Raw genomic sequence first — 15377 nt, forward strand, 5'->3', positions numbered from 1 at the left:
GCTGTATAGAGGAGTTAGAGCATATACTTGAGCTGGCATCACAAACAAACATATATGACTTCTGGAGTTTGCTTTAAACAGTGCATCAACTACAAACCTAAACAGTATGTATTAAAACTAAGAGTCCCAACTACCTGTTTCACACACTATTACAGCACTTGATTTCATGTTAGACATGTATAATACTCATCTTTCATCTTTTATCAGGAATATGGACTATGCACATAGTAGATTGAATGAATGCATTCTGACATCAAACAAGATTTGCATAGTGATGTATTTGTACATATACACTGTACACACTAATGTTGTTTATGTTTGTCAGATTGATGTGGCTTCTGGTGAATAATTTGACATTCTTTTTATGTTTGCCTAATCAAGACACGCAAATTCTCAACCTGCACTCTAACTCGGCCTTATGAATGTCTCACAGGCTACAGTCTGCATAATCAGCCATTGACATTTTCAGACTGTCCCACATTCATACTGTACGTGTACGTGGCATGGGTCAGCAGCCACATATTAGCTCTATGATCATTCTGTGAATACATATTAGACTTGGAAGAATAGTGAAAGATGTTTACAGTATGAAGGTATATCATAACATCTGATGCACTTGTACTAACATGTCACCTAAAAATATTTGGGTAATCTGATTTCAAAGTTGGTCAACCAGAACAAGACAAAATCCCTTGCATTTTATCTTAAACCAAAAATAATGACAAGAAATGCCCCTGAAAAAAAGACAAGGATCATCAGATCCAGCAAACAGAGGCTTTGCACTCGGTGCCTACCATTACACATGTACATTCCTTTCCTCTGCTGTTATTGAATGAAATCATTGTGTCTATTGTTGATTCTTGGGATCATAAATCACGCACACAAGTCTCTGTCTGGTTGCAAAACTGTGGTCTTTCATGATATTTCTGTGGATAATCATCAAGCCAGTAGAACCTAGTTCTCTGCTTTCAATGCAGTATACATACTTGTATTTTGCAGACTGCACAAAAGATAAAGTACACAACTCCAGCTCTTTCCAGCACTGTATAATGTTGATCATGCACTTGTTCCTCCAAACATATCATTTTTATTAAAAAAGAATTAATTAATTGATAAAACAGACTCTAACTCTTTACTAAATGGAAAATGTGTTTCTTCTAAATATATTGTGAATCACTATTTGGATAAGACCCGAACCAAATCTGGTTTCACATCAATATTCTGCACGGCTCTATTATATCAAGCATGTCCACTCCAGCTACTTGTACCAAGCCGACCAGGAGAAGGGAGGAGTAAAACTGCCTTCAGTCTTGAATAAGACTAGTCTGCACACAGAGACAAAGGGGGAGGTACTTGTCAAGATGCTGGGATTCTCAGGATTCTCAACTCAGCACAACATTATGTAGATTCAGTAGAACTGGGACAGCCCCAAAGCATCCTGGAACATCACATTACTATGCATCTGATGCAACTTAAACACTCATAAGTGTCACATGCAGAAAATAAAGAAAATGAAAAAAGAAAATAACGAATAAGTTGTGTGATTTTCATAACTTCTGAATCTTTCAATCATATAATCATAAAACACATAAAATGATTGCCCTTTTAAGTACAGTCATGTTTTCATGACAATTCAGTTATTTTCACTGACCAATTAACTACACTGTATACAATGTCAAGATATTACTTTGCAATGGAAAATGCATTACAGTACAATGTAGCTACAGAAAATGAGATTAAGATTTTAGTTCATTATCAGTATATGAGTATAACGAGTAAGATACAAATGTATGTATCAGCATGTAGATATTACATTTGTACATCATGTGCAATAATTGTGCATTTGCTTGTGTATGTGTCTGTCTGTCTGTATTTTTATAAGCATAGAGAAGACTTGCCTGCAAGTAAAGTTGCATGTTCGTGCGTGTGGGACAAATTCTGTCTGGAACTGCCCTGGGAGAGCTCGTATGAAGTGATTTAATTACCTTCTTGCTATGCGAGTTCAAAATGCTGCCAAGCACTGAAGGAACACTATTAAAGCTGCATTACAAATTTGCAGGACTTGATGACCTTATTTCATACGTGTTTTAAATGTGTTGTAAATACTTTTCTTTTCCGCAAGGAAAGTGTCCTTGGGCAATATCCCACCCTAAAAAGACCATACATAGTTACTATAAATAGTGAATGTACATTTGTATAGGGCTGCACATTTCATCACTGGCAAAACATTATGCACAAAGGGAAAGGGCAGTAAAGACAGGGTGTCTGTGGTGGCCCATTTGGACCACTATAATCTTTAAATTTGAAATTTTGGTAGCCGAAAATAAAACTGTACTGGCCTCAAATAAAAAGAAACATGACAATCCAATTTGAATCTTAAGTGTTCAGTCAGGCCACCAAAAGAAAGCCTTTTTGGAAATTTGGTGGCCCAACATCAAAATTTAGCGGTCCTCAGACTCTAGACCACTGTTGACATAAAATCATGGAAGAAATGGTTCAAGTCTTCTTGTTTTTTATACAATAAATGGGAAAATGATGATCAAAGTTTATGAGTTACTCCATTTACTCATGCCGCAAATGTTTGACAGCAGAAGAGAGTTAAACCTTACATTAATACGATTAGAGGGATAAACTTCTCTTTCTGGAAACAAGATTGATACATTTCAGATGCAACCTAGATGCATTTCAAATTTCCTTTTGATAGTCCGCTATGTGTACACATAGCATTATCAGTATACAAGTACCTATAGATTCAACTCTAATGATTGTTAGTAATTCTGTTTATGGCAAACAGAACAAATTAGCAAGTTCTGCCAGCACTACAGAACACTGTGTTTGAAAGATGATGTATTGTACGAGCTGAAATTTTCGCAGTGGTTTTATTTTCGTGAATTTCGCGAATCGCCTTTGAACCGCGAAAATAACAACACGAGAAAATAACAACACGCGAATAACTAAGTTCAGTTAGACCCTCGCAACCGCGAAATTAACAACACGCGAAAATTTCCTCAAAGTAGCAATTTGCGAAAATATCTGTACGCAAAAATTTCAGCTCGTACAGTAATTTGCTACACAATTTTCCTCACCACAACGTGAAGCAGCTGTATCAAATATTAGCCATCATGCAAATTTCAAGGGAGCAACTAACAGCTTGACTGCTTCTTTCCCCAATAAGCCTTCATGCATACGCTGTATCAGCTAATTATGATCTTAGTCGGTAAATACTACCCCTGGTACATACAATGTAAGAGTCTAGCATCACAACAGTAGCCCATCACACCTTTAAATGGATGCAAGGCATGGGGGGGGGGGGGGCTACCAGCTGAACACTAGTGTAAACATAGAAACCATTTCAAGTGGGAATAAGATGTTTTTCCACAAGCGATATATGCGGCTGTTTCCTTCTGCATCCCTCCAGAAAACTTTCTAAATTGCCCGACTGTTGCCATGACAACATTGATGTCATCTGCGTCTCTTTGCTCCAGTGACAGTTTGTGGAGATTTGCTGTAAACAACCTTGAGTGTGGGGGAGTGCACGTGCTACTGGGTAAGAGAGGAAATGCAGCAATATGCCCAGCAGCGGCAATGTCTACATGCTGCTGGCACGAGATATAGCCATTACAGGGCTATTGCAGCTAATGGTGATTACAGTCATTACGTTCTACGTTTGTGGACAAAATGCTGCAGTATTCAAAGGTAGCAATGATGCTTGATATCCACATCTACCTGACACTTGAATCTAAAGAGAGCTTACAAGTATACATAATAGGAGATAATATCTGGTTAAATGACAAATGAGATGTTCTTTGTAGAATCAAATTATACTTAGAATGCACAGAATGAAACATGATATACATAAATTGTCTGTCAGAAAAAAAAAAAAAAATCACTGATCTGGCATTGTTGTTACACATTCTGGTACCAAATTCCACACAAGTTACCTGTAAAATCATTACTATAATATGGATATCAATATCAATATTAACATACAGTTCTAAGTGCATTTACTTTATATACAATACCTATTGTACCTACATTGTACGATGACGCTCAGTTATTATTGTTATTATTATTACTTAGGAGTTTAGCATAACTGTGTCAAAAATAACTGGTCAAACATTAATTTACATACGTTACTGTAGTTCTATTGTCGTAGTATGTGAGCTGATAAACAAATTTAGTAAACAAACATACAAATGTAACTAGAGTTCACAGGAAACCATTTACTCCATAGGCTACCATGGCACTGATGAGTCATGTGACAACAGTGCCAAAGTGTGTGAGTGAAATATAGATGAGTCTTGATCTAGCATAATTTAGACTTCAATTGCTTGAACAGTCTTTGAGGAAAAATTCTGGATGAATCTCATTTTTACTTTTCTCATGCTACGTTGTACCATTTAAACTGCAATGGAATATGAGAAAAATATATTGTACCAAGACAGCTCAACAAAGAAGTAAATTTCCATGATATAAAATTGAATATAAACATTTGGAAACTTAGCTTGAAGAAGAGGTACTGTAGACACCACCTTCCACAACAAAATCATAATCATAATTATAATAAATGAGTGACATCATTACCATGCCAATGTACAGAAGAGCCTTTCTCCTCTTCCCTCCCTCTCTTACATGTATCTGTCTGTCTGTCTCTATTTTCTTTTTCTAGACCTCTCTTTCTCCTCCATTGTTTTGCTCATCCTTGTTACCAAGAATGATGTGGTGTTCTTAAGGGGAATAAATCATGTTACTCATCCCTCCTCCACAGCAGAAGACAGATAGACGGTGGGCAGAGAATGCCCATCATTTCAGTAACACACACCTCTGACTCAATACATGCACACACATACACACACACACACACACACACACACACACACACACACACACAATATTGTACTCATCCTCTCTTTTCCCAAACTCCCCCTCCCCCCTCTCATTACACAATTCCATAAGATTGCAGGAAGAAATAACATCCCTTTCATACGAATGTAAATCATTCAAAGTCTGTTTTTTAGGGTCCCTTCCAACTAGTTCAGATTGGTCTTGTGTATCATAGTTATTCCAGATTTGAATTGTAAGAAGTGGTCGGCCCAGTCCATTCTCCCAATTTTAACTGCCTCTGGGAAGAGGTTTTTGAGACTGTTTAAGCTATCTCAGTCTTGGTTTCAGCATACTGCACACTGGAAGCAGTTTGAGAAAATGAGCTTTTAGTAGCCTACAATCTGATATTTAGGGGCACACAGAATGATGTACACATGTATTAACATCCTACAAAATTATGAGCAATATGTACAATATACATCAAGTGGGTAAATTTCCCATTAAATGGAATTAAGTGGCTTAAATTTTGAGCAAAAACACTAATATGGTATCTGGAGACGACAGCCTTTTTCACAGCATTAAATTTTCGCATAGTGCCTCTGGCATTCAATGCGTGTAGCGTAGACAAGAGCCTTCGCATGTATTTCAATTTCGCAAATCTTGGCTCTCTTGGAATATACTGTACATACTGGGAAGTGGCACTGGGGATCCTGAAGAATACAAATGCATCTCAAAAACACATTGCTTGTGGCATATTAATTACGCTGACTACATTACTGTAAAACGAGGAATGTTCGCGTGCATTTTAATTTCGCAAATATCGCGAGCCAAGTTTTGCGAAATTAAAATGCACCCTAAAGATCTTGTCTACACTATGTATGCATTGAATGTTAGAGGCAACTCGTGAAAATTTCATGTTACGAATAAGGCCAACGGCTCCCATTCGCCAAAATTTCATGCTGTGAAAATAGTGTTTTACAGTAATCACAACAGTGTATTCTTGTACTTTTTATTGTTTATTTTCTGGCTGTTGACATTGGTACTGCAATTATTGCAAATTACAATGATTGCAAAGCTCTTTGTGCACCTGGTCAGCTTTCCTTTACAGTATGTACTTATTCTGATTAGGTCTACATGAATAAAAACAACTCTAAAATACAAATTACAAACCAGAACACTTTTTGTCATTGCTACTCCTACACAAGTCTAAGAGTGACAAGAAATTATTGGTATTACAGGGTTCGAAATTGGCGATGGTCCACTGGCCATTGGCCACCCAAAATCACGTCGGTCTAGCTAAAAATCATAAAATTCTGTAGTAACTAGTCCCTTTGGCTAGCCAAAATATTGCTTCAGTGTCAAAATTAATTCTACGTAGTCCGCCTGGCTAGTTAAAAAAAAAGTTAGTAACAACAATGATGATGATAATACTAACAATAATTATGGTATTATCAATAGTAATAAAAATAATGATTATAACCACAGTCATAACCAAACGTATTTACAGGGCACAGTGACCGCTAGTCTCTTTTACAGCACGCTGATCGAATGCGCGGCGGTCGTATCATTGGTGCGTACATATGAGCGAACTATGTGTACGGGGTCGCGACTGTCTCCAAACCTATTTACAGGGCACAGTTGATTTACTGTGCCGGGCACAGATCAAAAATGGGGCACAGCTATTTTCATGACTCCGCTTTTAACCAATCAGATCAGAGGATTCTACATAAAAGTATGAGGTATATAATATTTACTGATGCATGGCTGGCCGTGCGTCCAGTAAAAACTGATGCATGGTATGTGTATGCCTAGCCAAAAGGAAATGCATCCAGTAATTTTGTCATCGGGTAACACGATAGAAAAAGGGGTTTTTGGCAAGAAAATTACCCATTTTATAAATCAGATGATGCACATGTCTTTTCGTGCGTCAGTCGGAATATAGTGTGCATGCAGTAACTATGGAATTTAGCCTAAACATTCCATAGTCACCTTATGCACACAATTCCGACTGACACACTCAGACCTGTGCATCATTTGTATACTGGCTAAGCTTGTTTACGTACATATAGCACGTCCACGTCTACCTACTAGTATACACAGTCCAGTCACTGTAAGTAGCATTCGCACAACATACACGTGTACAGCGTATTAACAGTGTCTGAGGGTGGTCGGGCTAGTCCACGTCTACTTACGAATACTAAAGTATTGAGTACTCGTACCCCTCGTACCACTCGTCAGAAATCTAGCGCGATGGACTTAACCACTTCAAAAATGTTGAATTCTAACTTACTAGTTCGCAGAGTTTGGTAAGTTTTTTTCATGCAGTGTATAACTAGTATCATTCTTATTTGCGCGTAAGTTGAAAATTCACACTTTCTTTGCCACTTCATATTTTCTCTGGTCCCCCAATCACGAATTTAACCACTCGCGAAAATGTGTGACAGCGGTAATTCGCGAAAGTTTATGTACGCGAAAATTATAGCGTATACAGTATTGTTCTGCACTCACACATTTTTTTCTTTCTTCAATTGTTTTTCTACCATGATACATGTTGTATCTACACACACTGGCTTTTTGGTGAGCTACAGTACGTGGCCTTTGGTACTGGTAGATACAAGTGTATACTGGACTATGTCTTATCAATAGTAATAGGATTCATTCAAGCATAATGTACCACCTGTAATTACCTGAAATTACTTGAAACAGGCATACTGTATAAGTAGAACGCATGGGGTCTTGCTCTACAGCATCCTCTAAAAGCAAGGCCACAGCAGAAAGCACAAAGCAAGTGAACAGGTCACACTCACCCTTCCATTTACAGACTCTTTTATTCTTATAAATGTAGGGCACCTCGATGCATCAAACAGCTCACTGATTCAGTAAATCCCCACTGTCTGATACAAACATACAATAGGACTGCCTGCAAGTACATTATTATTTTCTGTCTGTTTATCCCCTCTTCCATCCTACCTCCTTGACCAGGTAGCCTTGTCCTCTGCACTCTTTTGTTGTGCAATTCTGCAAGCAAGGCAATGAATAAAAGCACCGCGTAGTGAAACACCTTTTGCTTGGAGAAAGGTGACCCACCATTATTCTTCATAACAAAGGACCTAAAAGTTATACTTCTACATGATGCAGTTATCAATGCAGGAGAACAATAGCTCCAGCGCAGCAAGATCCATTTCAGCCCCGAGGCATTCCATACTAGAGCCTGAAGATGCACGTACATTAAATCTACATTTTTTTTTCTACTTCTAACAACAAATGCAGTATTTCATAGCATATTACCAGAAGATCAGACATTATTTCATTTCTATATTCACATGACCTATTAACCTAAAAAAATTTAATTTCTGCTGACTGCATGTCTTCAAATCAAACAATATTGAACATATCAATATGAATAATACCCAACTCCTGTATCTCATTGTCCAATACCAAGTCAGCCAAACTACCAGGTAATGATGACATGATTACAAAAATATGTTTGCCTACATGGCTGACACACTCATTTTGGACCTCTGATTTCCATGCTATTTTCACATTACTAACTAAGCATTTGGTGTTTCAATTTCAATTTCAGGTGTTTTTTTAAAGGACAAGTTCACCTTCATAAACATAAGGTTTGAGAGAATGCAGCAATATTAGTAGAACACATTAGTGAAAGTTTGAGGAAAATTGGACAATCGATGCAAAAGTTATGAATTTGTAAAATTTTTGTGTTGGAACCCCTGGATGAGGAGACTACTAAGGCTCGTGATGTCACGTGAGTACAACAGTACAAAGAAAATGTAAAGAAAATTCAACATATTTTCACTTTTTTTCGCATAATAAAAGAGCACTTGACTTGCCTCTTTCTAAAGGCAATGGGAATAATATTGCCCACATGTCAGTAACGAGTCAAGGGAATGTGTACTTTTTTCAAAAGATGAAATTTTGTTAAATTCTCTTTATATTTTCCTTATATTGTTGTACGCATGTTACATCATACATTGCAGTAGTCTTCTCATCCAGCAGTGACTGCACAAAAACTTCAAAAATTCATAACTATTGAATGGATTGTCCGATTTTCCTGAAAGGGATGGCTAGTAACCGATCAGTGGGAATCAGTGGGAATGCTGAGGGATGATTGTTCCAATCCTTGTGGGATTCATTTAAGAGTACATTAAGAATATCTACTGTTGTGTGAAAATTATTTGCTTCAGAACGGTCTCATATTCAAGTAATGTGCAGATTAATGCCCCGCCACTGACCAGGCATGCTAACCTGGAAACATTAAATTGCACATTACTTGAATATGAGACCATTCTGAAGCAAATAATTTTCACACAACAAATGTATAATGTACTCTTCAATGAATCCCACAAGGATTGGAACAATCATCCTCAAGCACTTCCACTGATTCCCACTGATCAGTTACTAGCCATCCCCTTCATTTGTTTTTATCATATCTTTATATCACTTTTAATCAAGAGTAATATAATTTATTCTGAATTGATTACAAAACAATATAATTTTTTTAATGTACACTCTATATTATGTAATATCTTCTGCTGGATGGATATACTGTAACTTATTACATGTAGGTAATTGAATTGAATGATTGTCCAAAATTATACATGTACAAGCATTTTTATGAGAAATGATCAAAAATCAATTATTATTACTATCGTACATTTATGTTACACATGTTATAACAGGGGTGAATTGGCATCAGGATCAATATCACCAGTTGCTAAAATTTGGCTGCCATGATAAATGTGTAAAGCTGTACATCTTAACACAAAATGGCACTACTCAAAGCCGCAACCAAGGGTATGACGGTACCCTAGTATATGGTGTGCTGAATCATAACACAAATTAAATTCAAATAAAACAAAAATTGAGGTATAAACCTACATCACCTGCAAATTTCTGAACAGTTGCACTCTATGGACAGTGCTTCATCAGAAAATATTATTTGACACAAGTTAGTAACATGATAACAGAAGTAATTCCTTGTTTTGATAGTGGAGCTTGACATTAATATCACATAAGAATCCCAGTATGGCTGAAAGTGGGGACTTGTGGGAGGATATAAAAGAAGTTTACTCGAATATGCTAGACCAAGACTATCTGCTGACTAACAGATGACTTCGGATAAATGTTTTGTTGCACATAGGCCTACTTGAAAAAAAAAAAAAAAATCTGATCCAAGCTCAAGGTGAAGGTAGGTCATCATGATCATAAAATAAACCAACCTTGTTTGAAAGAAACACCCTTAAAACCAACACAAACCAAGAAAGAAACATCAACCACTGCAGACTGTGGGGACATCCTGATAATGCTGGATATTTTCCAGAATGATTGGCTAAATAAATGTAGTATGCACATTGTCTGTGAAGCACTGTCATTTCCATAACTTTGGAGTAATACATGAACTTGCCAGACACAGTCTAATTATAGTAGGTTTCTCTAACTTATAAGGTATCACAATGTAGGAAAACTGTATAGAATGTGACATTTGTAAGCTCATTTTTTGCAAATTTATTGAATAAAACATTCATATCATTTGATTCCACATACAATGGATTTTTTTTAAGTCTGCAAAGGGTTTTTGGAAAGGCATTCTCGTCCAAGGATTCACATTGCTAAGCTTTATTTGTGTACCCTTTGCTAGCAGAGGTACAAGTGTAGTTTCAATCAAATTAAAGCTGTGGAGCAAACTCTTGTTAGAAGTCATCACAATGGCAACCATCATCATACACCTGGAATCACCACAATTTTTATATCGTGTAATACAATTTTCTGTTTGTACTTTATAAGCTGTTATTTTTGCGAATTTCACGAATCACAGTTGGATCGCGAATTTAACAACACGCAAAAATGACTCCACGTGCTGTGTTCATAGAGCATTAACGTAAGCATTGGCGTCGATTCGCGAAAAAAACATCTCGCGAAAATGTCTATGACCTCATCAGTCACGAAAATATCTGTTCGCGAAAATTACAGCGTATACACTATTCTATGTCCACTTGTACTGTATGTTGAATTGTCGAATAATAACAATAATAATAAAGTGAAAAACAGCCAACTATAAAGTGTATGAATTTCTCCCTGCTGTTGTCCTGTTGAGTTGTTAGTCCGTCTCGCAACTGCCTTGATCTGTTAAGCATCACATTTAGACATTCCTACCTATACCTGCAACATTTGGTTTAGATCCAGCTACACATGGATTCTTGACAGTACAGATGATGTAGTGCGTAAGTATGTAACGATCTACACTATGTTCAACATGTAAAATTTGACATTGCAGTTCTCCAATTCTGTCCTTGCAAATCATTATCATCATTCTACCTCATCACTCGTGTTTTGTGACCCTTGGACTTCACTACATCACATGACATCAGAAAAAGTCACCTAACGTTACATGTGATAGTGCCAGGTCTCTGTCAAAAGTAAATAAAACTTAAATTGATAAAAACTCAAGGGATGAAGAGTTAGGGACAGATGTGCAAAACAGCAGTTTGAGAGCAAATTTTTCACATAACAATGACATTACACAAAGTTAGTAAGCTTCAGTGGAGCTAGCATGACTACTGCACTGTGACCTGGCTGGAGCTAGGATCACACACACTGCATTGCATGTCTATGAAGACAAAGTGATCCCTCTCAAGGTCTCCAGCTCTACACTGTGACTTTTATGGGTGTCAAAAGCAAAACCAGTGTAGGCAGTGAACAACACAACCACTCACAATGATATGCAATGAATAACACTTGCAACCACATCATGCAAATTCTTGTGGCCTCCACTGGGGATATTGGAGACCTTTTCAGCCACTACTAGTACTAGTAGACCCTAGTCACTGATCATGCTTACCTTCCGCAAGGCATTCACAAACAAGCCCCTCCATTTCTTGTAGTCTTCTGATTCAAAGTCGACGGTGGCCATTTCTGACCGGAGTTGGACGAGCTCCGCTCAGCTCAATCTACTCGAAAAATGTCCCAAACGATCACACGCGTGTATCGGTGCCCTACCACAGCTAACTGATTCTTGTAAACCTAACAAAACAATCGAACAATTTAGATAATCGCAGACTGTCCTCGCAAACAACGGGATGAGTTTTTGCATGGCATTCATGTCGCTGTGTTGATAACCTGCGAAGTTGTCAGTGCTAATCCACACTCGATCATTGTGAAAGACTCGACTCGTACACTAAACAGCTCCACTCCGGTCTGCTTCTTCATGAGAAATTATCGCGAGAAATAGCTCGAAGCGAACTAATCTTGGCATAAATGTATGAGGTTGTTGTTCAACCATCAACAGCAGGGAACGCTAAATTCAACGAATTTCAGTGGACTGTAAGGAGCACAGATTTTAGGCTGGCTTCCATGGCTTCGTCAATGACAATTACGAGTCAAGTGAGAAACAATATCCAAGGCCTAGCCTACACAGTCCACTCACTATGCATACACACACTTTGTACACACGTACTAGTACGTACGTAGAATGCGATTCCTTTGCCCAAATGCATTGCACTCTCTTTCAGTCCAGGCGCATGCGTGGTTCTTGTGGCAGTGAGTTCCGCATTTTGGTCAGTGTGAGGTCGCTCTCATGAAAACTCTGCGGTGTAGTGTTTCTCACTCGGGACTACTAGTATACAGACAGTTTATATACGTCTAACAAAACCAGGCAAGCAATAATTAAATTCTATTCAATTCATTATTCCACGTGAAAAGAATACTCAAATTCACATACACATATTGCATATCGCGTTTACAGAGAAAAAAAGAAGACAGAGACAAAAATATTATACATGCATAGCATGTGAGGGAATCAGAAAGGACAATGATGAGACCTAACACGACCGATTCTCTTACAATGAACAGGATAGAAACCGCAATCAAGAGAGATATAATGTATTCGTTTGCAATAATAAGCGATAATCCAAGAAGAGACAATTTTAGCAATTAAGTTTATTCGATGGTATGTTACTATTAGACATCAAGTTGCTATTTTTTTTTCTTTTTAATTTCAATATCACAAGTACGGACGACGCGTTGCATGCGGCGTCGCGCACCAGGGCATTTTGGGAGTGGATTTGGACTACTGAGCATAGACATTTATGACAACGAACACTTTGCTCCCCTCCCTCTGTCCCCCCCCCCCCTTTTTTTGGGGGGGGGGGAGGGAGTGCTTCTTTGTTTGTTTTAATTTCTCGAACAGTCCCTTCGTGGACATGATGAAAAGAATACAGTATGGATTACACTATAATGAAGAATACCAGCACAACACTTTCATCTACTTTTTTAAATCTTTAAAACTGATCGACCCCCAATGGCAATGAAAACATAAAACAAGGTTTCTTACAGTTTTACATAACGTCCCAATTTTCCTTTCAGCAGATGCATAAATGACTTACTCATTATTGTATCGATCATTTAGTCTTAATACTAGATAAAATAATTACAATGATGCGGAATAGTCTCCTATACGGGGAAGTGCATTGTAATATATATAAAGTTATCTAGGTAATTGGCAGCAATATATACGTGTGTATAGATTAATACCTTGACACCCACGAGTCATACAACCCACGAGTCATACAGCCTACGAGTCATACAGCCCCTAGAGCTATGATTATCGGCTCCATGGTCAGACAATCCACGAGCTCTACACCCTATAGTGACATACTGAGTATAGTCAAATAAGGCCCATGAGTCCCCGTGAGTCTTTTTGCTACGGTATAAGGACTCGTTGTCCTTGTTTTGCCTAGCGTCAGACCAAGAGATTCTTCACACCTCCCTGGTCAGACTAACGGGCCTTATTTGCCGAATGTCAAGTTTATGGGCTGTATGACTCGCGGACTTTTTTTTTTCAATGCGAAATCGTGGGTCGTATAATGACTCGTTGGATGACCCCATTTTAAGTCGCAATGTGAAAGTATCTCTTTAGGTGTACCTCAAAGATCCAAACTTGGACTATTCCTCTCTTTTTTTTTGCGTTTCATTAATGATTTGCAGTAAGGCAGGTTTACATGTCTATGTTTTATTTGCTGATGTTATATACCAGTTTTCTTATCTCATGAAGATATTACGGTTTTAAGGGAGGTTTATCAATTCTGAAGGGGAGATAGTTCATTTATGGTCTATACAAGCTAATGAATTACAAATCAATTTGTCAAAAACTTGTTATATTGCATGATATATAGATTAATATGTATTTAATGACACCGGAAATAATGTGAAATTACAGATCAATGCAGTTTTCATAAGACAAGTGAAAAGTAGGTGACTACTATCTTTTCTTTGAGTAATGCATAAGTGACGAAAATTTGAAGTGGAAAGAACACGTCGAATATAATTGCATAGGAAGGTTTCAAAGTGTATTGGACTTTAGATGATTATGAAACATTTATTTCATTAAGATTTTAGGTGACTTTATATTTTGATTATTGTGTAACATGTAGGCCTAATGTATTTTAATCTGGCATGGGGTATGTGCAACTGATTTAGTGCAAAATCTGTACTACAAAAACGTGCAATCTCATTATTTAGCTCATATACAAAAGTTGTTTTTGACGTTAAATTTATTGAATATATCATGATATCCATCAATTTCAAATTGCATTTTCATGTATTCATATTCAAAAGATATTTTACCTATAACATTTTGATTGATGGTTTTATAAGTATAGTTATAGGGGCATCAATATAATAATAAGCCATGAAACCCGATCCTGTAATATTTTGATTTGATTTGATTTGATTTCTACATTTTTACAAAGTAGGCCTAAATCATAGTATAAAGTAACAAACAACATTCTGTAAGTACCATAATTTTCTATAACTTCAATACTATATTCCTTGGGCCAAAACTTTGGGATGCGTTTTATAACGTTTAAACAAAGTAAATCTGTATGGATCTTTTTCGAAGAAATTTTACATATTTTTTTTTTGTTAAACTAGTCATTTATAGCCTGTGTTGTTATCTATAAGAGCCTGTAATGTAGGCTTATTTTGCATCTAGTAATCATGCTAAGTCTGTGATGGACTCATTTATGTATAATATAATCTCATATTTCAAGTCTGTTATGTGCTATTTTGTATTGACATATAACTGTAGTTTTACCGGGGATTATAAAAGCCTTGACACAGGTCGAGGGCCTTTGGGTTGTGCTTTGTTACTTTGTTTCTTTATTTGTTTGTTTGCCATTGCCCTTGTTTGTATGGCGTTAGACTTTGCGATGTCATTTTTATATCTAAGATATGTGAAATAAATTTGAATCGAATCGAATTGAATTGAACTTTTGATTCAAGGGACCTCCTCAATTCGTAAAATATTAATCTTAATACCTATCGCGCTCTTGTGCAACGTTTATAATAATCATCAACCTATATGGTAGCAAAGTAGTGCTGTAATTTGTAGAGCTATGAAAACTTTGTTTTGTGTTGCTGACTATCCTGCTTTTCCATTTCCACCACCATCTAACACGCCAAAAAAAAAAAAAAAAAATGTTTCTCCCTGTATGTATAAGAGCTGAAGCAAATACCTCTGTACATGGCGACACCAT

At 37.1% G+C, this 15377-nt stretch overlaps 1 protein-coding gene across 1 annotated transcript in view; it reads right to left on the reverse strand.

Moving 5' to 3' along the window:
- LOC140235414 (son of sevenless homolog 2-like) overlaps nucleotides 1–12211 on the reverse strand; it is a 94257-nt gene extending 82046 nt beyond the window's left edge. Inside the window, exon 1 of the mRNA XM_072315443.1 lies at nucleotides 11684–12211. Within this exon, the coding sequence (XP_072171544.1) occupies nucleotides 11684–11755 (72 nt within the window). The 5' untranslated portion in view covers nucleotides 11756–12211. The remainder of the gene's footprint in view (nucleotides 1–11683) is intronic.
- Nucleotides 12212–15377: the final 3166 nt, after the last annotated feature.

This window comes from Diadema setosum, chromosome 1 (genome assembly GCF_964275005.1).
Source record: "Diadema setosum chromosome 1, eeDiaSeto1, whole genome shotgun sequence".
In the NCBI taxonomy this organism is placed as follows: Eukaryota; Metazoa; Echinodermata; class Echinoidea; order Diadematoida; family Diadematidae; genus Diadema; species Diadema setosum.